The sequence below is a fragment of the Nannobrachium achirus genome (assembly GCF_963921795.1).
Source record: "Nannobrachium achirus genome assembly, chromosome: 17".
NCBI lineage: Eukaryota > Metazoa > Chordata > Actinopteri > Myctophiformes > Myctophidae > Nannobrachium > Nannobrachium achirus.
The window spans coordinates 40831871-40858987 of NC_137824.1; the positions used below are offsets into that span (position 1 = coordinate 40831871).

At 42.2% G+C, this 27117-nt stretch overlaps 1 protein-coding gene across 2 annotated transcripts; it reads left to right on the forward strand.

Moving 5' to 3' along the window:
• Window positions 1–282: 282 nt before the first annotated feature.
• On the forward strand, window positions 283–27117 carry kdm3b (lysine (K)-specific demethylase 3B). 2 transcript variants are annotated; one of them, XM_080746194.1, is made up of 25 exons: window positions 283–758; window positions 7151–7306; window positions 10105–10218; window positions 10314–10419; window positions 10541–10665; window positions 10759–10818; window positions 10909–11592; window positions 12486–13665; window positions 14287–14497; window positions 14815–15029; window positions 15521–15673; window positions 15795–15902; window positions 16127–16254; window positions 16404–16701; window positions 16946–17199; window positions 17589–17861; window positions 18501–18672; window positions 18772–18862; window positions 19688–19818; window positions 20930–21052; window positions 21464–21487; window positions 24119–24258; window positions 24759–24935; window positions 25743–25877; window positions 26000–27117. In XM_080746194.1, exons 1-25 carry the CDS (start codon window positions 513–515, stop codon window positions 26072–26074), a joined length of 5379 nt encoding a protein of 1792 aa, XP_080602320.1. In that variant the 5' UTR covers window positions 283–512; the 3' UTR covers window positions 26075–27117. The 2 variants fall into 2 exon arrangements, with proteins under 2 accessions (XP_080602320.1, XP_080602321.1); XM_080746195.1 differs by having other exon boundaries at window positions 16407–16701.

Consider the following 27117-nt stretch of genomic DNA (forward strand, 5'->3'; position numbering starts at 1 on the left):
ATGTGACAAATACAACAAAAATATTATTGACCTCAAGTCTCCATGGTGTGACTAATCAATAGAAAAAGCAGTCGTTTTGGGGGTGGTAAAAAGTTGGAGTACTTTTTCCACCTCCGATGAGACTGTAATGAAATAAATAGCTGCTAGGCACAGGTCCTATGCGCAGCACGCGGTACTTGCACTGGGGGGCGCTGTTTCCCTTACGTGGCTCTCGGTGTTGTCTGCAGTGTGGCGTCTACGAGGAGTGAGTGCGTTTGATTGTTGCAGGGCTCAATGGCGGACAGAGCGGGATGGTAGTAGTAGTGGCGTTAGCAGCGAGGAGGACAACAATAACACCTTCAACTCAGTGGAATTCCGCCGTGACTAGAGCAACCGGGCCGTGCACGAGAACCCTCGCGTGCCATTTGAGACCGACGTTTGCGACTTCTCATTCCGCGGGCGTTAGGCTTTTTTACATGGTGGCTACTTGAAGGCTAAAAGCAGGCTAACGGGTGCTAGCCAGTAGCAGTAACATGGGGGACTCTCTGGAGCTCATAGGGAAGAGGCTGCTGTTGCTCCTCGACGACGACGCGGCCGGCGGTTCTTCCACTTCCACGGCCGCCGGAGGAGCGGAGCGTGCCGCCGCTCCTCCGCCGCCGGGCGCCTGGCACCGGGGCACGGTGCGGGCGGTCAGTGTCATCGGCCTGCCCGTTTCGGAGGCTCCCGGAGGCGGTGAGACGACGACAACAACAGCCGCCGCAACAGCCTCGGGTCTGACGGTCAGTGTGTTTACATTGGAGCTCCAGAAGCTCCAGTCTCACGCACTGCTAGGTTCCCCCCACATAATGTATTTCTGGTACCATCTTCTCTCTCCATCCATTTAACAGTGGTGTAAAGTAAATAAGTATATTTACTTAATTACGATTGTGAGGTATTTGTACTTCACTTGAGTGTTTCCAATTTCCAGTGGTGTAAGGTAACTAAGTACATTTACTAACTTAAAGGACAACTTTAGTTTTTTACAACAAGGGTTCAGATTTTAGATTGTAATTAAAGAATATGAAAGTGCACTTTAGAGTTATTTGTACTTTACTTCAAGTATTTCCAATACCTTTACTTCTACTTCACTACATCTCAGATCCAAATATTGTACTTTACTCCACTACAATTATTTGAAACATTTATAAACATACCATTTTTACATTTATAAACTTACTAGCTACTTTGTAGATTTGGATTATTATTATAATAAGTACTTTTACTCAAGTACTTCTACATTGCAGTATTGATACTTTTACTCAAGTAAAAGACGTGAGTACTTTTCCCACCACCACATATTTTGGTACATTTTTTCTCTCCTCCATTTAACGTCGACCGCTTTCGGCTAAACAGGGTCAAGAGACGTCACGTCAAGCCATGTCTGGCTTGTCTCGGTAAAAAGAAAATGACGTGTTTTAGACAATTTTTTTCACGTCATGATTGTCTTTGTCCTCGTTTGAGTGCACACGATAAGATGAGGTATAAATGAGTCGTTAACTACAACAGGCCGAGGATTGGGCCCTGCCTGCTCTGACTTGCTTTGTTAGCTCATTACTAACAGCGTCATTAACGTCGGATGGTAGTCGCAGTATCGCTGCAGTAATGTCAATAAGCGGGCAAAACATGATGGCTGCATTGGTGTTTATTAAAAGGGAGTGATTTTATGTTGAGCTGGTTTGTTATGTTGCCATAAACAACCCCGTGGAGGAGAGGGGCAGAGTGGCTAGCGTTAGCATCTAGGTGATGGTTTGTTTTTAGTCCAAGGCCTTGTGAGTTCAACCAAGGGTGAAATGAGTCAATTACTTACTTGTGAAGAAAGCATGCATGTTGTTTGATAGTACACTGGTATGACCATATGTTTAGACTAAAACCTGCAGATTGTATACATTTATTTAGGATTTATAAACGATGAACACACTGTCAAATGAATGGAACTAGACTCCCACAGACTGCTTTGTAATTGTTATTTATATTGATACATAACGCAAAATAAAACGCACATGACATAATACACGGTACCCTTGCATATGCAAATAAAATAACATTCTGCAGAGTGAGGTAATGCTGATGCAGCACTACATCACCAAGGACAAAATTAAACAACTTTTTTGGTGTGTTTTGCTTTTATTTCCTCTGTCAACCTCTGTCACAGTCACACTATTTAAGTTACCGTAAAATACATTTGTTTGTCCTGGCTTTGGAAATTTGACCTGTTATGTTAAGTGTGTGTGTGTGTGTGTGTGTGTGAGAGAACTTCCATTTAAACCTGTGCATCCATGCATAAACATGGATATACTGTATATTAATTAATTGCCAGTCTAGTATATCAGAAATGCAGTGTGTTAATCAGAATATATAATTAATTTCTGAATATTTGTCAAATGCAGAAGGTCATCGTGACCCAATTCCAGATTTTGTTTAGAGGAGCAGCCATTATTTCACACAGTCTTCAAAAATAATCCTGGAGTGGAAATTGTTCTTGTAGGTGCAAAGTGATTCTAGTGTTACAATTTGTTGCATGGATATTGCCCTACCAACCTAGCCTTCAAGTTCACAAATGGGGCAGTAGCCCAAGGCAAGCCCACTGTCTGCTTGTGGAGAGGAGCAAAATACAGTTGATTTTGACATTCTAATTTAGTTTTAGTCATAGTCTTCTGAATACAATTTCATTTAGTTTATTCATATTTTAGTCATCTGAAAAGTTTTTGTCTAGTTTTAGTCAACTAGATTTTATTCAACTATCTACAGTTGATTAAAATTTTGATGGGCCTTGATGGTGTCGAAATGGCTGATTTTATTTTCAGAGCGCAACCAAACAATAAATTACTTTGTCCTTTAGTTCTACTGAATCTCTTCTCCAGTAGTCCCTCCCTGACATTTTAGTGTAGTTTCTTTTTGACGAAATTGTCAATATATTTAGTCTTAGTTTTAGGTTTTTATTTTGTTTTCGTCAGTGAAAAAAGGTCAACATTTTTCATAATCATTTGTCAACAAAATCAACAATGGAGCACATAATTGAAGTTTGTCCTCTCCAAAGAAAGGAGGATTAGTCACCCTCCATACAGCACACCAGGAGGACACTGCTTGGCTTAAGGACTTTGCATTCGCTTAAATAAATTGCTCTACTTGTTTGGAGGTATGGCAAAGGAAAATGGCAAAGTTTAATATCATAGGAACAAATAGGCTATATTATATACGCGTTATGTCTATTATGCTACTGAACAATGCAGGACACAATTGAATTTCACTATCTGATTTCATGGATCAGAGCTTTATTGATAACTGAGGGGAAATGGGTATAGCATTCTTACATACAGAGATTGCCAATCAGATTTTTCTCACTAGGAACAGTGGTGGGTAAGATGTTTACAAGCAGTGACAAATCGTAATCCACAGTGATGCAGTGTCCAGCGACCGCGAAAATTGGGCAGAAGAAGCACTCATACAGGTATATACAAGTCACCATTATCTATCGGTGGCAAAAAGGTTGCAGACAAGGCATTTCCTCTAATTAAGGAGAAGAAAGATTTATTTCTAAAGTAAAAGCCTGTAGTGGTTCCTGGGAACCACAGGCAGTCATTTAAATGGGTCCCCTTAGAGACTAGATGAGTAAAGTTCGGCTTAAGATAATTGGAGATCAATCACTGAAGATGCTGACTGAGTACTTTACTACTTAATCCATGGGAAGTTAACATTTTGGAAGATTTGATAGTATCACTAGCCTTGAAATTAACTTTTGTCTGAATTTAATACCAACTTTGGCTGCTTAGGTGCAAGCAGGACTGAGAAGATATAAGTTTCAATATAAACTCTGCACAAAAAGAAAGGAAACTTGACTTTTGTCATCATTTCTATCGTTGATTTGCCACCTTTACAATGAGGTACAGCTTGTAAGCATCGGGCATTTGAGGCATGAGCTACACAGCCAAACGTGGGTAGCGCAGACCAACATTTTGCCAAAATGGCTTGTAATACTGTTCTGCTGGCATTTACTGTTTTGTGCTTCCCTGACACTGAGCTTAACACTAACAAAGTGTAAAAATGGCCAATATGTGAATATGTGTTTTTTCTTTTCCTTATTACTGTGGGAGAGTGCAATCATTCATTGCTACAAGCAACAAAGGTGAACACCAAAAGAACAGTATTACAGTTTTACCACAGCTTTGACAGTCACACTGCGTGTACCAAGCTCTCGTCATTAGTAGTTCATTTTTAAAGGCCTTAAAGGTATTTATTGCAAGTACAGTATATGGTGCGAGTTATTATGTCAGACCATCATTGTCATGTTTGTTATTCTTAAGATTGAATGGTTGACCAATTTTATTTTTTGCATTTGTGTAGTTTTTCCTTAAACACTAAACTGGGAGGGGTGCTCTGTAATCTCTACTACAAAATACTTGACTGCATATTTTCTTTACTGGGGATATACATTGGAGTGGGTCAGTGAGAGCCGTTTAATGATTGACAGATAGTTCCTTCAGGGAACTAGCCAGATGGATCACTGCTGAGCCATAAAAAAGCCTAGTCTGTTATTCAGTCAGATCCTTGTCCTCTGCTGAGTCAGATGAGATGTTCAGAATGTGTTTTGCCAGCACAGAGCAGTCTTGTTCATACTTAGTAAGAAAATATACCCTTATCCCCACCTAAAGCAAAGTACCAATTATCCAACCAGGACAAAAACAAAAGTGCAACATGCAAGACAATTATATTTAGCCTATATTTAGTCATGCTTGGTTGGTAGACAATATATGTTTATTTTTTAGTGCAACAGTTGCAGCCAGATCTTAATTTCCAAAACAGTATATTATTCCAATTGAGCAATTAACCTTTACAAAATGTGTTCCATACATACAGTACAGTCATACCAGGATAGTAAACATTGTTAAACTAAGTTAAGCTACCTGTACATATATGTTGAAACTGCTGATTAAAATAGGTTACATAAATGATGAAACTGCTGACAAATATTTATTTACTGTACATGTGTCATTTTCTCCAATATGATAGAGAACACACACACACACACACACACACACACACACACACTCATTATATCTTATTATTATTATAGTCTCCTCCTATGCAAAATGGTGCAATTATGTTCATTTTGTTATCTGACCAGAACTCTTACTACTTCTAGACTAGTGTAGACTAGAGAGAAAAAGATAATAATGTAGGACAGGGTTCATACAAAAGGTTTGACATACGGCCAAATTCTCATAGAGCAATGCACTTTGGGCTTGGTTGGGGTAGATTGAGTTGCATGCACGCTAGGGATGGGACGATATGAACATTTCATATTACAATTATTGTGTCAAAAGAAATCACGATTTACGATATTACCGCAATAATCAAAATCCATTATCCTGGGGCGGAGCATTTGCCAAAAAATAGCTGATTTACAAACTCACACAGTAGATCGGCTTTCTTTTGGCAAAGACATTTGATAGAGTGAAAAAAAGACTGTATCAAGTACATATATTATAAGTGAGTGAATAAATGGTAAATGGTAAATGGTGTATTTATATAGCGCTTTTATCCAAAGCGCTTTACAGAGATTGTGCATTACATTCACCCATTCACGCACACATTCATACACCGGTGGCGGAGGAAACCATGCAAGGCACCAACCTGCTCACCGGGAGCAATGTGGGGTTCAGAGTCTTGCTCAAGGACCCTTCGACATTCACTCAGGGGGAGCCCGGATTCGAACTGAGAACCCTTCGTGCTCTAATAACGGTTTCTCTACCCCTGAGCTATGCCGCCCCAGAGTGCATCTCTCCACTCCGACATGTCTCCTTTCCGACATGTCTCCTTTCCGACACTAACCCTATCTCTAACACTAACCCTAAACCTTAGGCCCATGGGAGTGTCGCCACTCCGACAATAAGAAGTCAATTTCGGAGTGGCGACATGTCGGAATGGAGAGAGCCTCCCATTATAAGTACCTTTTACAAATTTTAGAGGGTTTAAGTAGTACTGGATATGCAGCTCGGCAAATAAACGGTGAATTGATCCCAGTGCATGACGGATGACGATATCACAATAAATGAGATCTCCACAATTACGATTATCGTGAGTGTTTTTTTATCACGATAAACGATAATATCGCTTATCGTCCCATCCCTAACGCACACCTCTTCATTCATCTCCATATCTCTCTCGCTCAGTTAACAGAAATATGTCCCACATTAAACCTGTCTTCCCATTCAAATCTTATCTATACACTACATGTATAAGTTGATAAATGTTTATTTTTGCACAAAACTGTACAGCCCTAAGGCTGGGGAAAACTTGCCTGACAGGGCCATAGGTGTATAAAGGAGGGGTGGGAGGATGAGGATTGTTGTCACTTGTGGCGGACTTGCACATTGGATCTTGGGCGTGGCAACACCCACCCCAACAACCTTGGCCTACTGCCTTGCCATTGAAACATTCTAGGCCATTTAAACATTCTATTTTTCTTTTCTCCCTATTGACTCAAAGTAACAGGCAGCAGACATTAAGATGAAAGGAAAAATAACTTAGTCGGTAGGTGGTAATTCATAGGTAGGGCAGGCAGCCAATCGCTGCAACCAGCTGATCAGTAAGCATTTTGAAAGTGATACAAATTTGACAATTTAGAGACATTTATTTCGTATGGTTGCCCTGACTGAAGCCATCGATATTAAAGGAATCCGCAGGGACAAATAGCGTTTATGACAAACGGTTCCATGTTTTTAATGTTGCCTCCTGCAGTCATAAGCGAAAGCTCTTTTGGAGGTGTGCTCTATAGCAGTGTTTCTCAAACTTTTACATGTTAAGGTCTCCCCTTAACCAGTCTGGCTAGTGGCTTGACATCGTCAAAGAAAAGTTCCTTTTCCTTTTGCGTAGCATCAGACAGCAGAGATTCAGATTAACCCTTAACAGACTTGTATGGGTCAGTTTAGACCCCCATAAAGGAACCCAAAAAGTGACTTGAATCCACTTTGAGAACCACTGCTCTATAGAAACCCCACAACCTGTGACAACAAAGGAGTTTGTTTTCGTCTGAGTTTGTTTTCGTGTGTGCCTTGTCTTCAAATTTCTACTTACGCACTTAACACTTCAGTCATTCTAATTTATTTCATGCTCCCTGTTTTTCCCATTGCAGGTGTATCTGGAAATAGAGAACCGTTCGCAGCGGTCTTGGGTGCAGGTTTACGGGGATGGGGTGCGAGCCGTGCTTGTGGAAGACTCCATTATCTGGGCTACCCGCACTGATGGTGCTGGCACTGGAGGAGGTTCAGCCGCTGCTTGGCCTGCTCTGGTAAGTGCATGCAGCACTTGAGAGTACTTGGAATATATTAAATGTTGCACTGGTTTAACACTAAAATAATAATATAATAATAATAAATCTTCTAATAAATATCATAAATATCTTTGGTATTGTAGTGATCATTGTTAACTTCAGTTTAAATGAGCTATAGTCAACCTTTTCTTGAAAAACGGACGCTAAAATAAAAATGTTTCAAAAATATTTTCTAAAAAAGATTAAAGGAGCTATAGTCAACTTTTTCATTGTAGGGCCGACACTTTGTTTACATCCTAGTCTATAGACTAGAATGTAAACAAAGTGTCGGTCTGACAATGGCCAAAATGATTATTTTATCATTATTTTATGCTTTTTGTGGTCATTTTTGAATAGAAACACATATATGAAGCTTATTGTTTTATAAAATATTTTTGAGACATTTTTATTTTAGCATCCATTTTTCAAGAAAAAGTTGACTATAGCTCCTTTAAGCTTCATATATGTGTTTCTATAAAAGAAATTACCACAAAAAGCGTAAAATAATGATAAAATCATTTTGGCCATTGTCAGGCTGACTTTGTTTACATCCCTTATCAATCCAAATAAAAGAATAGAATGAGGGATGTAAACAAAGTCAGCCTGACAATGGCCAAAATGATTATTTTATCATTATTTTACACTTTTTGTGGAAAGAAAAAGTTGACTATAGCTCCTTTAAGTGAGTGTGTCATCTTAAGTTTGGATCTCGACTCTTGTTGTCCAAACAGTTGGCTTGACGAGGCTACAAATGAGGTATTTTATGAAATCTGCAGATCAATGCCAACAGGCAGATTAAGTTATAGAAAAAATAATGTAGCCTATACCTGCTAAGTTAATGAAAACAACTGTATGACTATGAATTGCTGTGTACAACTTGTATTCAACGTCATATGAATGAAGTACATGACAGTGTCAGTGGCAGGCGGTGCATTTTATACCCAGGTCTTCAATAGGAATCAATCCTCCCACAAATTCAACAGTTAGAATTCACGTTATTATACAGTGTCATTCGACATAACTAGGCAACAACACCGAGTGGAATAACCTGATTCAACACAAAACGTAATACTTTTAAGAGTTAATTAAAATACAGTATATTGCAGACGTGAGTAGCCCACATGATTGCAGAAATCCACCACGATCTGCCAATATTGCACAGTAGCATGACAGAGTGCTGCCTGCTGCACCAGCATAGCCCAAAACAATAACACACTGACGACACCAGTCATATTTACTAATACGAAAGCACCCAACAAATATGTTCAACAGGCTTTGCCACATATCCCAACCAATCTGATGATCGGAGACTGACTGTGTTACACACTGCACGCACACACATATGCAGCTCAGCGCAGTCAGTCACTGAACTTGCGACTGGGTCACACACAGGCAGCAACAACAATATAGCCTATAAAACAATCAATCATAGCGAGTACAAAATAATAGCCTATAAAGATCGATTAAACTCACCATGGCTGCTCATGTGTCCATCAATGCAGTTGTAAAAATGATAAAGATTCTGCAACTCTGTGCGTCCGTGGCATATTTACCGTAAAAAATTGCAAGTATTTTACCAACGAGCCTTCTGAGATGTTATGTGTGGTTTAACTTTCTCCACCCGTGCTCATGTTGACTGTTTACGGCCAAACGTCCTACTGTCTGTCCACTGGGACAACCGCAGAGCTGGTTTTCTCTGTGTCAGTGTGTGTGTTTGTGGTGACACACGATGTTCACATGCACAGAAAATAGCCGATCTACAAGCTCACAACGCGTTGCGGGGGGCGACGCGTTGTGTGAGCTTGTAAATTGTCTGTTTGTCCACCGATCCGTACGACGAAATTAATTAGATATGCCTGCGTCATGCCGAATTAATAGAATGGAGTCAGCAAATATGTAATGAGTGGCGCCAAATACTTATTTTCTACACAGAAACTGGAAGTACACAGAAATGGCTACAGAAAGAGCAGAAAGTTCTGAATCCACAAGCCTATGCGCAAATTGAGCCATATCATTGCTCCCTATCACAAGTGACTCATTGATATATATACAGTATTCATACAAAAAGTGATTTTGGGTTTCATACTTTCATGCACCTTTAACTCATTGCATGCCAGGCCCGATAGTCCCGAGATTATTTCAATGTCTTTCCCTGCCAGGCCCGATAGTCCCGAGAATTTCCGCCATTTTGAAAAAAAAAAAAAAAAAAAATCAAAAAAAGATTTTTTTTTCAAAAAAAAAATTGGACCCCAAAAAATGTAGTAGGCATGATAGAAATCGCGAAATTGCATATTTAACCCCCATAGCAACCCCATCTATCAAACATGGCAGCCATCTTTGTTTACATTTTAGGAAAACATAATGGCTTGTATCTCATGAATGCCTGAACGGATTTCCATTCGGATTTTTTTGTTTGAAAGCTGTGAGCAATGTGGACACACGTGGTGCATTATCTAGGCATGGGTGTGCATGATCCGTGCACTATGAATTACATGGAAGTCTATGGAGACCAGAGGCACCATAGAGTACGAAGGTATTGTTAAATGGCGGGGAATGTGTTAATGACATAGTTCAATGTTGAAAATGAGTGGTATTCCCCTTTAAATGGTTGTGGATTGTGGATTCTTTCCTTTTGTTCCCCAAACCATGCTACAGGCCGGATTGGACCCCATTATGGGCTGCATCTGGTCTGTGGGCCGCCAGCTTGACACCCTTGCTTACCTAGGAGTTGTAGCATGTCATCATGTTATGTCATCATGTTATGTCTTCTTCATCAGGCCTTCCGTTGTCTAGTGGACAGAGTGGGTTTGGGATCTCTGGTTCCAGTTGAGTTCTTCGGAACCAAGTCCTTTGAATTCCTCCCTGACGACAAATCCGTCGAGAGGTTTGAGGTGTGTACACCTAATTAATTAAATCCATCACAACTGCAACGCTCTTCATCTCTGTAGCCTATTTTATTTACACTGTGGTTTGTCTGTGTGTGCAGGTGAATAAGGACATCAATAACAGGTTGCTGTTGGATCATCCCACCGTTCAGGATGCCATCTCGAGGTGGTGGAGTGATTTTGAGCTACAGGAGATCTTCAGGAAGGGTGAGCCAGGGTCTTTGTGTTAGGACAGTATCACAGGAGTTGGAGTAAAGACTATGTCAACTGTTTGCAGTTGACTTGTAATGCCTCAGAGTTTAATCATTGCATTTCCTGCTTCACTTAGGTTCCTACACCATACAGGGGCGCAGGGTTCGGGTGTACCAGCCAGAAGAGAGTGAAGAGTGGGCCCTTGGACTGGTATCCCAGCATGACCTCGTTACACACATTATGGAGATCACCATGGACAAGGTAAACCATAAACAAATTCAGTTTTGGCTTAATTTGCATGTATGGATGGATGTCACATAAAGGGCTTATTTATTGGTTATTTTCTGTTAATAGGGAGATGAGAATCAGATGGTAGATCCTCGTGTGATGCATGTAATGCTGGCAGAGAATGAGGTAAGTCTTAACTCATGGAAATCATAAGTAGGATGTTTTAATTTGGGTCACAGCATTTCCTTTTCTGACTTTTATTACTTTTCTCCTCAGCTCAGCAAGAATGGTCGACGCAGGAAGGAGGGTGAAACGGCCAAGGGCGACAGCGGCCGCCGGCGTAGAACCACCTCCGAGGGTGAGGATGACATGAACATGAAACGATTTAAAGGCGCAGGGGAGGCAGTGGCTGAAGGTTGTGGTGATTCCACCAAAACTTTAGTGGAGAGTGTGGCGACGTGGGGAGGAGATGCAGGTGGAGCAGGAGCAAGAACCAACAGCACCACCAAAAATGGCAGCTCTAGAGAAGCAGTGTCCAGCCCCAGCACCACATCTTCACCCCAAATGGACCAATCAAACGCACCTCCTCGCCACCATGCCTACATCAAAGAAAACGGCCGAACGCTGCCCACGCAAGGGCCGGCGGACTCCACCACCCCCATGACTCATACTCCCACCCCTCCTCCCCTGAAACCGGCCCCCTCTCCCTTCTCCAACGTGTCTTTCCCCTCACTAGGCCAGATGCCATGCCTGGTCCCTGGAGCACCCGGGCCCAAGGCCCCAGCTCCTCAGTCAGACAGAGAGGAGCCATCCCAGTCATCATACCCTAAAACTGCTGCTCTTGTGTCCCCGGGGCCTGTGACCATTTCTTCATCTTCTCATGGTGGGGGTCCCAGTGTGGCGCTTTCAGCCCCACAGGGAATCAGCCCCAAAGCATCAACTTGGGGGAACCCAACTGAGGTAAGCCAGCCGGTCAACCATGGTACAATGGATGTCTTTATAGTAGGAGTTCTCACTTTCCTGTCAAAGTTCACCTCATAGATGTGTATAAAGCCTTGTTATAAGATGCTCTACCAAGAACATCCATAATGTTGTGGACATGATTTAGTATAGATCCGGACCAATGCCTCACATGCCTCCGGACCCATGCCCCAAAGCTTATGTTTAGGAGTACCTCTCATCAGAAAAGAAAATCAATACAAATTAAAATCAATTGACATCGATTTTTGCCCTCGACGCGTCGACTCACAAAATGCACTCAGTCATTAGCCCACTTAACGCAATGTAAGTACTCAGTTATTCACACCTTCTATGTTCTGTTCAGAATCAACGCCGGTTAAGAAGTCATCAACACATCTGTCAACAACTCAGCCCCCACCCCCCCACCCCTAATTTGTATGTTCTTGTATGCTACACCTGGTCACGTTGACATTAGTGCTTTGTGCCTAGTGTATCTCAGTACCTCAGTTTCAGGACTACAATATCAAATATCCTCATTATGCAAATATATATTTTGGGTTAATGATGAATAGCCTGAACGTGTATTCGGTTACTTCGACTTTATGATGCAAGTATAAAGACGGCAAGATTTATGAATACATATTTAATCGGTTACTTAAGAATTACATAGTTGGTTGACGCCGGGTATGCATTGTTGCATAAGTGCAGGTGGGGAGATAACATTAGTTAAAGTCTCTTAAGCGGGATTTTCTAGTGTGTTAAATTACAGTGGTATTAAACTGCTATGCTAGGACCCCCTGTGGAGGCCTCATGTCTAATGTCTATTTTATCAGACATGACCTTGTTATTGTAACTGATTTAATAATATATTGTTCCATTGTTTTGTACTCCAGGGCCCTAAGACCACATCAAGCTTTGGTGCGCCTCAGACGCTGCCTGGAGCTGCACCTGTATTTGGAGAAGTCACCTCCCAGGCCAATGGAGCCTCAGCCGCCACCAAGGACTCCTCCAGGCCCTTCGGCTTTGGCTTTGGAGGGGCCAAGAATGGGTCCCAAACACAGCAAGACCAGAACTTGTTTTTACAGTGCATGACCCAGAGCCCTGGTTCCAACCAGACTCCAGTTTCCGGTCAGTCACAATCCAAGGACACTAATTACTTCACTGCCGTGTCAGAGAGCCTGAGTAAAGCACCTCCGAGTCTAATCAAGCCTGCTGCTCCCGCCGACGGGCTGAAGAAGTCTGCCATGGCCCCGACATCAGCAGGGATCTTTGGGTCGGCGCAAGCCTCCAAAGTGCCTGAGGCCCATCCGACTGGAAATGGAGTGCTCAACAAGCCTTTTGGAGGAGACAAAACATTCGCAGGCATGAGTGGGGCGGGAGCGATGAGAGCTACTGGTCTGAACATGGGTGGCGTGGCTCCCGCAACTACAGCCCAAGGTTCTGCTAAAAGGAGTGACAGTAATTGTTCCAAGACTGCAGACAGCCACCAGAATTTGTTCCTGCAGGGCTCCAAAGAGCCCGCTAACCCCTTCCTGACATATGGAGACAAGACGACACACACCTCCTTTGCTGGCCTTTCTGGGTCCGAGGCAGAGAATCTGGGCCCTGGCTTGGACAGTAAGCCAAACCTCTTTACTATGGCCGAGCCACCTAAAGGTATGCTTCCCTCCCCCTTTGCTGCTCTCTCGGCAGCGACTTCCACTAGTTCCTCCTCTTCTCCAGGCCCTGTTTTCTCTCAGAGGTCACAGAGTGAAGGACCCAAGCCTGAGGAGGAAGAAGAGGACCAGAGGCCGACCTCCACCTCCGCCATCCCTGTGTTTGGAAGTGGAGATGGAATTGAAGAGGCACCTGTGTCCTTTGACCAGAACAACCAGGAAAGGGGCCAGGCATCCAAGCGTGACTCTGACTCCAGCACAAACAGTGACCTCTCAGACCTGAGTGACAATGAGGAGGGCACAGACAGAGGCCAGGGTCCAGGAGGAACATCAGGCCTTCCCAAGGACCCTGCCGCCCTTCAGAAGCCTAAGATCTCTGCGGCTGCAAAGAGCCGTCCACGCAACACGCCCTTCAAAGGTATGTTTTGAACAGTATTGGGAAGTCCATAATCTTATACTGTATGTTCAGAGTGCCACAATATAAATGGTGGAATATGGAGGGTCTTTCATAAAAGCTAAAGTGTTTATCAAGCATGAAATGAGCAGCCAATCATAACGAGCTTAAAACCTTTCCTTATTCTCTTTTTCTTATTTCTTTTCTACTGTTTTCGAAATCGTATTTGCATACTTATTGTGCCTTGTTATGTCAGTATTGTTGATGTTTGATTTTTGGGGACTACAGATGAAAATTAGCATCTTTCTTGCTAAATCCTGTGTATTTACATTGCTTTGTGTAATTAATATGCATTGTCCCGTCTAAATAAACAAATAAATGACATGAAATGATGTACAACATGTATCATACTGATCTTTGGGTAGCTTATATGAAACGCCTCTATTAACTTTAAATAAGACTCTTAGGCAGATACACATACAGTAGCCTATAGCAATCGGCAAATAATGTCAAACAACCCTCTATCCATTGTGATTGTCATTGTTCTGTTGGAGCCTCAAGTAAAATAGTCGGTTTCTAGACAGATTTTAGACAGAAACGTACTGCATTTCCTATAACGGCTGTCTATGTGTTGTGTCCTTCCAGTGGGCCAGTCAGTGTTAAAAGACCAGTCTAAGGTCCGTCGTCTGAAGCAGTCGGGAGAGTCGTTCCTCCAGGACGGCTCCTGCATCAATGTCGCTCCTCACCTGCACAAGTGCCGGGAGTGCCGTCTGGAGCGTTACCGCAAATACCGGGACGACGACACCGATGACGACGACGATCCCAATGTGGCCTGTCGCTTCTTCCACTTCCGCAAGTATGTACCCGAACATGGTTACCACTGTCATGTAGGGATGGATGGGACGATATGAAGATGTCGCATCACGATTATTGTGACCAAAGAAATCGCATGAGCTCGGCAAATAAAAGGTTGATTGATCCCAGTGCATGGCGGAGGAAGATTTCATGATATCATCCCTATTCCCTACTGTCATGTTACATCATGTCTTCCTTGAGTTCTTGTCTTTCCATCACCTTGAGCCAAAAGAACTCGGAAACAACAATTATAATAACGCCGTCCTCCGAACTGTAACTTCGCTAGTAATTTATTCAACCGTTGTCTTCGCTGTCCAGGCTGGCATTCACTCGTAAAGGTGTGCTGCGCGTGGAAGGCTTCCTGAGTCCCCAGCAGAGCGATGCCATGGCCATGGGGCTGTGGCTGCCCGCTCCGGCCATCCAGGAGGGCCTGGACCTGGACACCTCCAAGTACATCCTGGCCAACGTGGGAGATCAGTTCTGCCAGCTAGTCATGTCTGAGAAGGAAGCCATGATGATGGTGGAGCCTCACCGTGAGTAGCGAGTCCAATTCCAATTAACCACATTAACCCTGGCATCCCTATCTGAGCATGTCAATATAGCCAAAAAAAACCTAACCCTTTCAACATTTTTGCTTATAATACTAGGGATACCAGGCTAAAAGTGATTAACCATTGCAAGGTCCATTTATGCCATTGTGTTGCTTAAAATGGAAAAAACTTGAGTTATAATATATCTAGAGATTGGACGGCCCCCACCTACCTTATTTCAATGCTTGGCACATGTAGCACCCAGAAGTACACTCTTCTTCCTGGATTGTCTCCAACGTTGGAGCCAATAGAGCAGGCGCACTAGCATTTCAGACGATAGAAGCATGCACTGTGGCATCCTAAATGCGGAGGTCCTGCACCACAGATTTGACCACCAGGCTTCTGTGGCTTCCACGGTTCTGGGGGCTTGGTTGTGTCCCTACTCTGTACCGTCTAGTTTGTAATGGTGTCTTGTCTTCTGGCCTGTCCTGCAGAGAAAGTAGCATGGAAGCGGGCGGTGCGAGGCATCAGGGAGATGTGTGACGTGTGTGAGACCACCCTGTTCAACATCCACTGGGTGTGTCGCAAGTGTGGCTTTGGAGTTTGTCTGGACTGCTATCGACTCCGCAGGAACAGACCCCGGGAAGGTGAGGCTTACTGGAGACATTTGGCTTAATTTACAATATATTATATGGTCTATAATCTTTTTATCTTGATGTTTGTGTTTGAAACGTCCAGTATGTACTGTAAATATGTTGTTTCCCTCAGATGTAGATGAGGTTCCAGAGGATGAGGTCTTCTCTTGGCTGAAGTGTGCCAAAGGTCAACCTCATGAACCACAGAACCTCATGCCTACACAGATCATACCAGGAGCAGGTAAGACCTCTAGCTTTATACACACGCACACACATCGGACATGTACATCAAAATAATTGGAATGCAAAATCCTTCTTCCTAATGCCTAATTCACACACCTTAGTACAACAGTGCTGCTTGCTGGGAAGAAAGTGATGGATTATAAGTTGAGCTTAATGTTTAGCTTTTGTAGTCTGTGTCCTTCCTGTTGTATTGAATGAAAGTGCCCCCTCCCTCCTGTTTAGCTCTGTACAACATTGGGGACATGGTCCATTCAGCCAGGGGCAAGTGGGGTATTAAGGCCAACTGTCCATGCACCAGTCGACAGACCAAGCCTCTAGTGCGCCCCACCGCCCCCAATGGGATTACACAGGTACTGCAAAGCTGTACTATCATTACCTATATAATGAAATGCATTTGACTGTCATGCTCTACTATCATTACCTGATTAATTAAATGCATTTGACTGTCAGGCTCTAATATCGTCTTGATCAATGCCATGCTATCGTATTACTGTGTCAGCAGTCTACAGTGAGTAACAGTGTTGGAGTCAGCGCTGCGGCCTCGAGCGTTGGCTCTACCAGCAAACCAGAGGGAGAGACGCCAGCGGTTAAAACAGAAGCCACAGCATCAGACGGAGGAGGGGGCGCGGGCGGGGAGACGGTGGGGAGTACCAGTGCCCCAACGTGTAGTACCAGTGCTCCCGCTAACCTCACTCAGACCTCTGCCAAGGAGTCTCGCTCCTCTACGGGAGAGGGCGGCACTGCCCTGCATTGGCTGGCAGACTTGGCCACACAAAAAGCCAAGGATGACACTAAAGGTATTTTAGACGTTCCCAGTCAGCTTAATTACCCTGCCCTCCTAAGATGTTTTTTCCACAATAAAAAATAAACACATTTTCACAAAAAAAGAACAGAAAAAGAAAGTGAGCTTGTAGATCAGCTATTTTATTTTCCAAAGTATAAAATAGGGTTTAAAGCTAAATCAGTTTAACCTGTCATTTCATATTTACTGTGTTGTAATAATATCAGGTTTAGAGTAATTCTTAACCCCTTTTCTACCAGAAACCGGGTCCCTCCGCTCCATGATGGGCAGAGACTCTCGGCCACCCTTTGGCTTGGACTCGCTCAGCGCTCTATCCAAGCCTTCTGCTTCCAGCCCTAAGCTCTTCAACAGCTTGTTACTTGGGTCCAGCACAGCCCAGCCTAAGCCTGAGGGCTCCAGTCTCCGGGACCTGCTCAACTCCGGTCCTGGCCGACTCACGCAGGGCCCTGGAGACAGCGGGGTACCTTTCCCTTCCGTCTTTACCTCAGGAGGGGTAAGCGGCACACCTAAAAAGCATTGTGACTAGGGCTGGGGATCGAAAACCCTGTTCTACATTTCTCAAAGCCTGAAAATCAGTAAGGTCTCAGCTAATCGATACTCTTATCGAAACAAGGGGGTTCTAAGTCGTGATGTCATGTGCTGAGATGAGAGCTATTTGAATTCATTTCCATTGCCTGGCCACCACTGTTAAAAAATGTAAATTTGATTACCTCATGTGTTTGCTTGAATATTTGCTTGAAAATGTTCTGTTAGAAGACTGTTTGGAGGGCCTAGTAATGAGTTGAAAATACGTTTTAACATTTGACATTTGTAATTAAAAATGAGGTGATTAGTGTTCCAGAGTTTCCTCATTGACCCAAATGTTTTCTGTTGTCTTGTCAGGGAGACAAAATGAAGGGCAGCCTGCCCAACTTCCTGGATCACATCATCGCCTCGGTGGTGGAGACCAAGAAGGCGGAGGGTCGGCGTCCCGCTGGCACAGAGGGCGGGGAGCTGGGTGTGTTAGGACCTCGTAGGGATGGGGTGATGGGGCTCAGTGTGCTGGATCCACACACCTCCCACACCTGGCTCTGCGACGGGCGACTCCTTTGCCTTCAGGATCCTGGCAATTCCAACAACTGGAAGATCTTCAGAGAGTGTTGGAAACAGGGGCAGGTGAGAGATCAGATTCAGCATACATAGAACTGCAAGCCAGATATGTCGGAATTGGATGGAGTAGGGCACTGGTTCCCCAACAGTGGGTTGGGACCCATTTTTGTGGGTGTTTTTTTGTTATCTACATTTTTTTTTTTTATTATTATAAAAAATATAAAAAAAAAACATTCCCAAAAAAGCAAGCAAAATCATGAATTAAAAAAATCCATTGATTATTATTATTTAGTTTCAGTAATTTTATGAAGAAATCAAAGAAAAATCTGAGAAATTCCACAAATTGGACACAAATGTTTAAGAAGTAGTGAAAATAGCCGATGTAGAAGCTCACAACTTGTGAGCTTGTAGATCTGCTGTTTTTACTAGTTTGGGTCCTAGGCAAACGTCTAATCTCTCTTTTGGGTCACAAGCTAAAAAGTTTGGGACCACTGGATTAGGGGGTACAATAAAATGAGTATCTATCTTGTATCTACAAGCTCACAAAGTGTCACAAGGAAACACGTGAGCTTGCAGATATCCTATTTTTGACAAATAAGTATAAATCAAGCATTGGGGCCAACAGTAGAATGAGCACATTGATGTCTTAAGTTTAGTTCTTTTACATTTGATATCGAAGTTTAGTTCTCTTGTGTTCGCCTCCAGCCTGTGTTGGTGTCAGGGATACACAAGCGTCTGAAAGGCCACTTGTGGAACCCTGCAGCGTTCAGCCTGGAGTTTGGAGATCAGGATGTAGATCTGGTCAACTGTAGAAACTGTTCCATCATCTCCGATGTCAAGGTCAGAGACTTCTTCGACGGTTTCGAGATCATCGAAAGTGAGTCATGTACTGCCGTTTAATTCACTCAGCTTGTTTCTGTCCAGCCCATGCTGTTTACATTTTGACTGATGGCCGGGTCTGTATTTGTGTCTGCAGAGCGTCTGAAAGGTAGTGATGAACAGCCCATGGTGTTGAAACTGAAGGATTGGCCTCCTGGAGAAGACTTCAGAGATATGATGCTGACACGGTGAGAAATGAGAATGAGTGTTTTATGACTCTCACTGGCTTGGACTGCCCAGCAAGCCACTTAAACTATTCCCACCACTACGATGTTCCACAAAAACAGTGGTTCTCTTCAGCGTCCAGCATGCGCTCAGCCCCTCTCCACTTAGACACACGTTATGCAGTGTTTTTTTTTTCCCTTAAAAAAGGAAAGGCTGTTTTTGTTCCGGTTACGTTAGGTGACGTACCCCGGAATCTGAAAATATTTGGTGACCCATAGGCTAGCAAACAGTGTCATCCAGCGTTGGATTTAAGTAAAACGTATATACAGATCCATCTAAAAAAAAGTAGAATGTAAAAGTAAAATTTCTTGAAACTTTCATATATATATATATATATATATATATATATATATATTGCACATTCAGTGAATTATTACAAAGCTTTTTTGTTAAACTTTTGAATTTTATGGCATACAGCTCATGAATCCATCAAAAGTCCATATTTCAAAATATTACCATATTACACAAGACCACTCAAAACAAGGATTTATAATAGAGAAATGTCAACCTTCTGAAGTCGCGAAGTGGGAAGATTCCGCAGTCAGTTATGATTTGGGGTGCTATGGCATCGGCAATGCTTTTTTACACAATATTCTAATTTTATGAGATGGATCTGTACGTCCTCGGCGGTGAATGTGTTAGGACCATGTCTACTTAGCTCATCTACAAGCTCACAATGTGTCACCTCGCGAGTAATGTTTGAGAACCTAGATGTGGTCCATTCTGTCCGGCTGATGGACTGTTGTTCAGCATTTAATTTATTTGCACCTGCTGTTCTCCTGCCCCAGGTTTGATGATCTGATGGACAACCTCCCCTTGCCCGAGTACACAAAGAGAGATGGTCGTCTCAACCTGGCCGCGCGGCTGCCCAACTTCTTTGTGCGTCCCGACCTGGGACCTAAGATGTACAACGCTTATGGTGAGAGAGAAGACTGACCCTCACAAAGGATATCTTCCTTTTATATTTCTCTGTATAATTGCTCCTCATCTTTTTGTGTGTTTAACTTTCACCCCCAAACACACACAGCCAACGATCTCTTCAGTGTTAATTTCGTTGACTAAAACTATGACGGAAAATGTTTGTCGACTAACTTTTCACTGACGGAAAAAAACTAAACAAAGCTATGATGACTCAAACTAAGACTAAATTGACAATTTTGTCAAATAAAAACTGAAATGGGGACAAGTGGGGAAGAGATCCAATAGAACTAAGACAAGTCATTTTGTGTTTGGTTGCGCTTGGGTGTTGCGCTCTGAAAATAGCTGATCTACGCAAGCTTGTAGATCAGCTATTTTTAGCAACTGTAAAATCGGCATTGCGACGCCATCAAGACCCGCCAAAATAAAAAATAAAATCAATTGGATTTAGTCGACTAAAATCTTATATTTAGTCGACTAAAACTAGACTAAGACTAACATTTTCAGCTGACTAAAATATGACTGCAATGAAAATTTGAAAATGTTATTCAAAAAGCTATTAACTCATACCCTGCCAAAAAATATGTTTCTATAATAAAAACGTCTTTAAAACGTCTTTTTCACTATGGACCTCCCTGCCAGACGTCTTCTGAACGTCTTTTTTAAAAAAATAATAAAAAAAAAAAAAAAAAAAAAATTGAAAAAAAATGTTTTGAAAAAAAAAAATTTGGACCTCCAACAGTGTACTAGGCATGATCGCGATCGCGAAATTGCATGTTTAACCCCCATACCAACCCCATCTTTCAAACATGGCAGCCATGTTTGTTTACATTTGAAGAAAACATAAGGGCTCCTTTCTCCTGAATGCCTGAACGGATTTCCAAGCGGATTTTTTTGTTTGAAAGCTGTGAAAAGCATGCACATGCATAGTGCATGATCTGTGCACGAATGTGTGCACCAGCGTGCACACTATTTTTTTAACCCTTTGTTGGCGAACCGGCAATATAAGAGGTCATTCCACTTTAAATATGGCACCGACTGAGTTAAAAAGACCATGACTAAAACTAAATCCAAATTTTTTGTCAAATGTAACACTTCCGCTCTTCCTTCAGGCCTGGCCTCCACAGAAGACAGGAAGGTTGGCACCACCAACCTCCACCTGGATGTGTCCGACGCCGTCAACGTTATGGTATATGTTGGCATCCCTAAGGGAAACGGAGATGATGATGTGCAGGGTGAGTGTACTGTGCTGTGACGCGCACACAAAGATTTAAAATAATAGCTGTGAATATAGCTGTTCTACAAGCCCGCGTTGCGACACGTTGCGGACACGTTGCAAGCTTGTATGTCAGCTATTTCTGCACACTGTTGTATGCCAAAGTTTGCTTAAGTGACAATGCAAACAGTGCCTTTGTGGTTAATAGATTTGTTGATATATATACTACATTTTTATTTTTTAAATCTGCACATCTCGATTATTTCATTAATCAAAAAAAGTAATCCATAGAATAATATCGACGAGTGCAGCTCTGCTGGACACAGTCCATCCATTCATGTCCCAAGTCCTTCCGGTCGTCAATCAGACCCCTGAAAAGACCTGGCTATGGGTCTCACTTTTTGATTGTGGCCAAATTTCTCATTCTCAGGGCAAGGTGTGGCAGGACGCAAAGGTCTGTAGAGTTTTAAATTACATCACTGTTGTAGCATGCCTCTTCTTTGTCTAACTCCCACTTTCTCCGCCGCGTAGTGAGTAGTAAGGGGTCAGAACACAGCACGGACCAGTGGTGTCAAATTCTTTTCACCTTTTTCTAATACTCGTCTCTTCAATTCTTCTCACCTGTACAGTAAATGTCAATGTTGGCTTAAAAATTGCAATATGCAACTTTTCTTTTTCTTTTTTTAAAAAGAAAGAAAAGATTAGCCAACTTGAATATTTAAATAATGTATCTAAAGATACTAGAATTTAATTTAAAATGTCCTGTTGGTTTAAGAAGAGCAGTTATATTAGGGGAGATGAGCTGTGAATAAAGGGGATATGGTATTAACATTCAGAGTCCCTAAAGCTCTAAATCTGATGGTGATCATTGCTAGAAATTGGACTACATGGAGTCATGGGATTAAGTATGAGTCAGTTTTCATATTCCATTCCAAAAGGCTATGACTGACTTAAAGGACCAGGTCACCTCTGGGACAACCAGATCTTATTTTATTGTTGTGTGGGACACGATCAACACAATCCTGAATTATTTTTTGTGTTCAATCTGTGTTTTTAGATATGTTAGTATTTCAGCATGCTACAACTGGTCATATGATGCATTTTGCATCATATGACCAGTTGTAGCATGCTGAAATCGGCTGAAATACTAAAATATCTAAAAACACAGATTGAACACAAAAAATAACTCAGGATTGTGTTGATCGTGTCCCACACAACAATAAAATAAGATCTGGTTGTCCCAGAGGTGACCTGGTCCTTTAAGGGGTCTTCAACGTTTTCAGGCCGGGGACCCCCAAACTGATGGGGAGATGGAGCAGGGACCCCTTACCACCTCGTAGGGTGGGCCGTACCACTACCATTTCTAAACATACTACTTATTAACTGAGAACCAATTTCAATAATATCAGCAATCTGTCAATTGCATAGTAATCATGTATTAAAGCTATTCAAAATGGATAGAATCATGATTTATTTTTTAACAAATGTAAAAAAATAAATAAAAAATGAATGAAATCTTTTTTTTTTTTTTTTTTTTTTTAGCAATAATTTCACGGACCCCCTGCAGTACCTCCGCGGACCCCCTAGGGGTCGCGGACCCCCTGTTGAAGACCCCTGCTTTAAACATTTGTGGGCCCTGGCTAAGCAACCCTAGCCTGGCATTAGTCAGACTTCACTCACGTTCCTATACCGTGTAGGAACGTGTTTCTACAGAATATGAGCCAATTATATTAACTGTAGTTGTAACAGACTTGGCTTGATGAGAACGATCATCCCAAGAACGCAAGTCAGTTTGTTGCATTCTGGTTTTGTGAAACAGCCCTCAACATATCTAGCAGAGCTTGGCTCTGCTACATATGATGTGGTACAAACTACTGCCATCTTCTGGAATAAAGCTGCAATGGCTCCCCCATGAGATCCATTATAATGTTTTAAGCCATACAAGGCTTACTAGCCAGGGATCCCTTTAAGCGCCTACGTATGCTCAGCCTTTGTATTTGATTAAACGATGGTAGTTGATACAAACCTGGATGTAATGTGTCATCTGTTATTTCTGAATGAATTGGTACTTAGACTAGTGCTGGATCCATATGTAGTGTTGGTCATCTGTGTAGCTGCCATATCCCAGACTGTGAACATCATGACAGCTGTGTTTCAGCGTAGCGTACAGTGCATTGTGTGTTTGTTTATAGATTGTTTATACTGTAATCTAACTTTTTAAGCGGGCAGCCTGAGTAGGGCTGTCACGATATGACATTTTACATGACGATTAATTGTCACTCCAATAATTGGCGATTAACGATTTAATTGTGTTTTTGTCGTTGATAATTACATTTCTTTTTGGCTTTTAGGCTTTGAGTTGTACATGGTAGATATGACACATAACCTAAATATACAAAGAAATTACTGACATATTTGACAACTTACTACTTAAAAAATAACGTTGATAGTGGAAATAGCCGATCTACAAGCTCACAACGCGCTGCGATGCGACGCGTTGTGAGCTTGTAGATCTGCTATTTCCACTACTTTTTTTACTTTAAAAAAATATATGAACATTTTTCAACATGGAAACGATTATGACGATTATGAAAAATAATCACGATTATGTACAAAAATCACGATTAGGCGATTATGTAATGATTGTGACAGCCCTAAGCCTGAGATGACTCCTAAGGATTCAAGAGTCAAGTTACAGGTTGTCAGCGTTTTCAGAATCTAATCGGAAGGCAAAGACACTTGGGTGTTAGTCGTTTGAGTCACAAATGTGGCAGCAGATACAGTAGCCATAGCTCAAAGGCAGTAGCCATAGCTCCAATACAGTAGATATAGCTCAAATGTAGTTGTCTAGAATGTCCATATTAGAACTTAGATAGATACCTTTATTGTCCCAAGGGGGAAATCGGTTGCCCAGTACATGGTGTCAAAAAAGAAATAAAAAACATTCAACGCACAAAGTGTCACATCACACACAAATAGCAATACTTAAAGCACAACTAAACAATGCAGCGCCAAACCAAAGTGTTCAACTTGCGTATAGTGACCCTGCTATACCCTCTGTGTGTGTGTGTGTCTGGTGCTCCAGAGGTCATGACCACCATTGAGGAGGGTGACGTGGACGAGATGACGAAGAGGAGAGTGTATGAAGCGAAGGAGAAACCTGGAGCACTTTGGCACATCTACGCCGCTAAGGACGCCGAGAAGATCCGAGAGCTGCTCCGCAAGGTCAGCTAGCAGTAGTTCTATATCTCAGATCAAACGTTATGGCTCAGGCTGCAGTATGATCGAATTGGGAAATGCACAATTTGGAGCACACGTGCGACTATTTATTGTCTAATTTTGTTTTATAACAGTGGTTCTCAAACATTTTCATGGCAAGATCAAGGACCCCCCATTTTTACAATCTACTTTACAGAAAGAGGTCGCTTATAATAAACAGATCTGGCAACACCGATCATTGCAGCCGCTAGTAGCCACAAATCCTCACTCTTCTCCTAATAATAAATTAAATAGGCCTATACTTGATTCTGCTTCTAGAGAAATGTGCAATTAACTAAGTAAACAAAGTTATAAAGAAAACTGTACAAGGAATTTCTAATGTAAACCAACTTTGCCTTCACCCAAATATTCTCGGTAATCAGGGTGTTTTTACTGTATGTAGTCTCTGTGTGTTTGATGTTGATATTGAAATATAATGTCCTGTACTTTCTCCCCATTTGTGTCAGGTGGGAGAGGAACAGGGTCAAGAGAACCCTGCAGACCATGACCCCATCCACGACCAGAGCTGGTATCTGGACCAAGTCCTCCGCCGTAGACTTTATGAGGAACATGGAGTCCAGGGCTGGGCTATCGTCCAGTTCTTAGGAGATGCTGTCTTTATTCCTGCTGGGGCTCCACATCAGGTGAGACCCTTTGCTTTACTTTTAACATGAATAGAATGACAGGAGTCAGGTAGAAAACTGGTAATTGTCCAATTGTAGTACTACTGTATTGGCCTGAATTTAGGACTATAGTATAAGACAATCTCATCTGATAATGACAGATGTGGAGAGAACCTGAAACCGAAGCAACCCTTAGTTAATGCATTGTTTCTTCTCTATCAAGGAGTTAAAATGTATTGTATAGGCAAGGATTACATTTTTATTGTATTTAAATGTCTAGTTGAAAATGGGTCGAGCTTCATTCTTATGTAATCAGTTGTTTATATTCTGGTCAGTGTGATAACATACTGTATGATCTGGATAAAGAAAAACACAACCGGGGACACATTGTGTCACTGGCTGTGGTGGTTTAACAGTGTTGACATAAACCTTAGGTGCTAGGAGACCAACATGATCCAGTCACAACTGTTGTCTTTTCTTTCCCTCATCCACCGTGAACTATTAACTGTAGCAGCATCCAACAGTAGTTGGCCCAAAAACATCCCTAACTATAAGTACAAGTGTAGTGAATGTGGAAAGTTATAGTTGGTTATGCAGACAGGAAGCAGAAGGTGCAATTTTGTAGTATGTGATAAAATTGATTATCTGGATTAAATATTTAGGTTACGATTGCCCGTATAATTTGGTCCCTCTTGAGCAATGGCATCCTAATGAACAACTTGTGATCTTTTATTGGTATCCACCCTTTTTTCCTGCAGCATTCCTCCAGAATCTTGAGTCCGTTAGTCAATCTGTGATTTAGTTTTGTTTTTTGCATTATGCCTATAGGTGCACAACCTGTACAGCTGTATCAAAGCGGCAGAGGACTTTGTATCTCCAGAGCACGTGAGGCACTGTTTCAGACTGACCCAGGAGTTCCGACATCTCTCCACCACTCACTCCAACCACGAGGATAAGCTACAGGTTGGTCTTTCCACTTTCTGTTTACCTTTACTAATAACAATCTTGCATTTAACCTGTCAGAGTAAGAGTGTGCCACATTTCCATGTGTCTCAGAGTCATAATGTACGTTTTGTGCTCTTCAGGTGAAGAACATCATTTATCATGCAGTGAAGGACGCCGTTGGGACTCTGAAATGCCACGAGCCGAAGCGCCCTTAGTTACCTTCGCTTAACCACTGTCCAAGACCTCCAGGCACCCACGACCACTCTGACTATACGTACACACATGTATCAGTTGCATACCTTTACTTATACACTCATACATACACACACACACTGCAGTGATAAAGAATAGGGGTTGCGCAGGGCAGTGAAGGCCTAGGTTTTATGGGGACGAGGGAAATGTGGGAAGATGCTGCTGTTCACACAACTAATTTGAGGTGGGACGCGGTCTTATGGAACGGGGGACGGGGAGGGAGGTAGGGCGGGTTAGGGGTAGTTAGTCAGCGCTTTGATGAAGGACCTTCTTCATCACTGTTACACCATATGCTCAAAAAACACGTCTAGTTGTTTTCCAATTCACTTTTGATTAACCCTGTATTTAAGGTCAGCGTGTTTGTTGCTCTTATTGTTTTTATCGTTGTTATAATAAATTGAGTTGACGAAGGGAGGTGGACTGTGAGGCAGAATGTTGTTGTGCCTTCAGAGCAGAGACGTTCAGCTGCTGCTTGAGCATCTAAAATGTGAGCACTGGGCTAACTTCCTTTGTTGACAACGTCAATATTATTTTTCTTCAGTAGAAGAGCGGTTGGCTTTTTTTTCTTTTTTTTTTTCTTTATGTAGAGATTTAATTTTGTTTTGTTTAAAAGTTTTCACCAGCTGATTCCTTTTGCACTCTGGCTGAAAATGGGTTTGTGATACAGCCAGTGAAGGGAAACAGACCAAAGTTTTCTATTTTCAGTTGTCTTATTTTCACTTTTAGAATTCAAACTTTCAGAAGTATGTTATCTACTTTGTTTTGTATAAAAATCCAGATAATAAAGGTAATAAAGAAGCTTGTTTTGATTGAATGCATCCGTGAGGACCGATCTGGAGATGCGTCTTCATTGGTTGGGTCACCTCACTGTTGGCCCACTGCAGACTCTCAACAACATTGTAAAAGTATCACGACTCCAGCCGAACAGAACTACTGGCCATTAACATTGTATCAATATATATTGATCTTAGCAGTCTGTTTTGATTTTGTTTTCCAAAATAAAGTT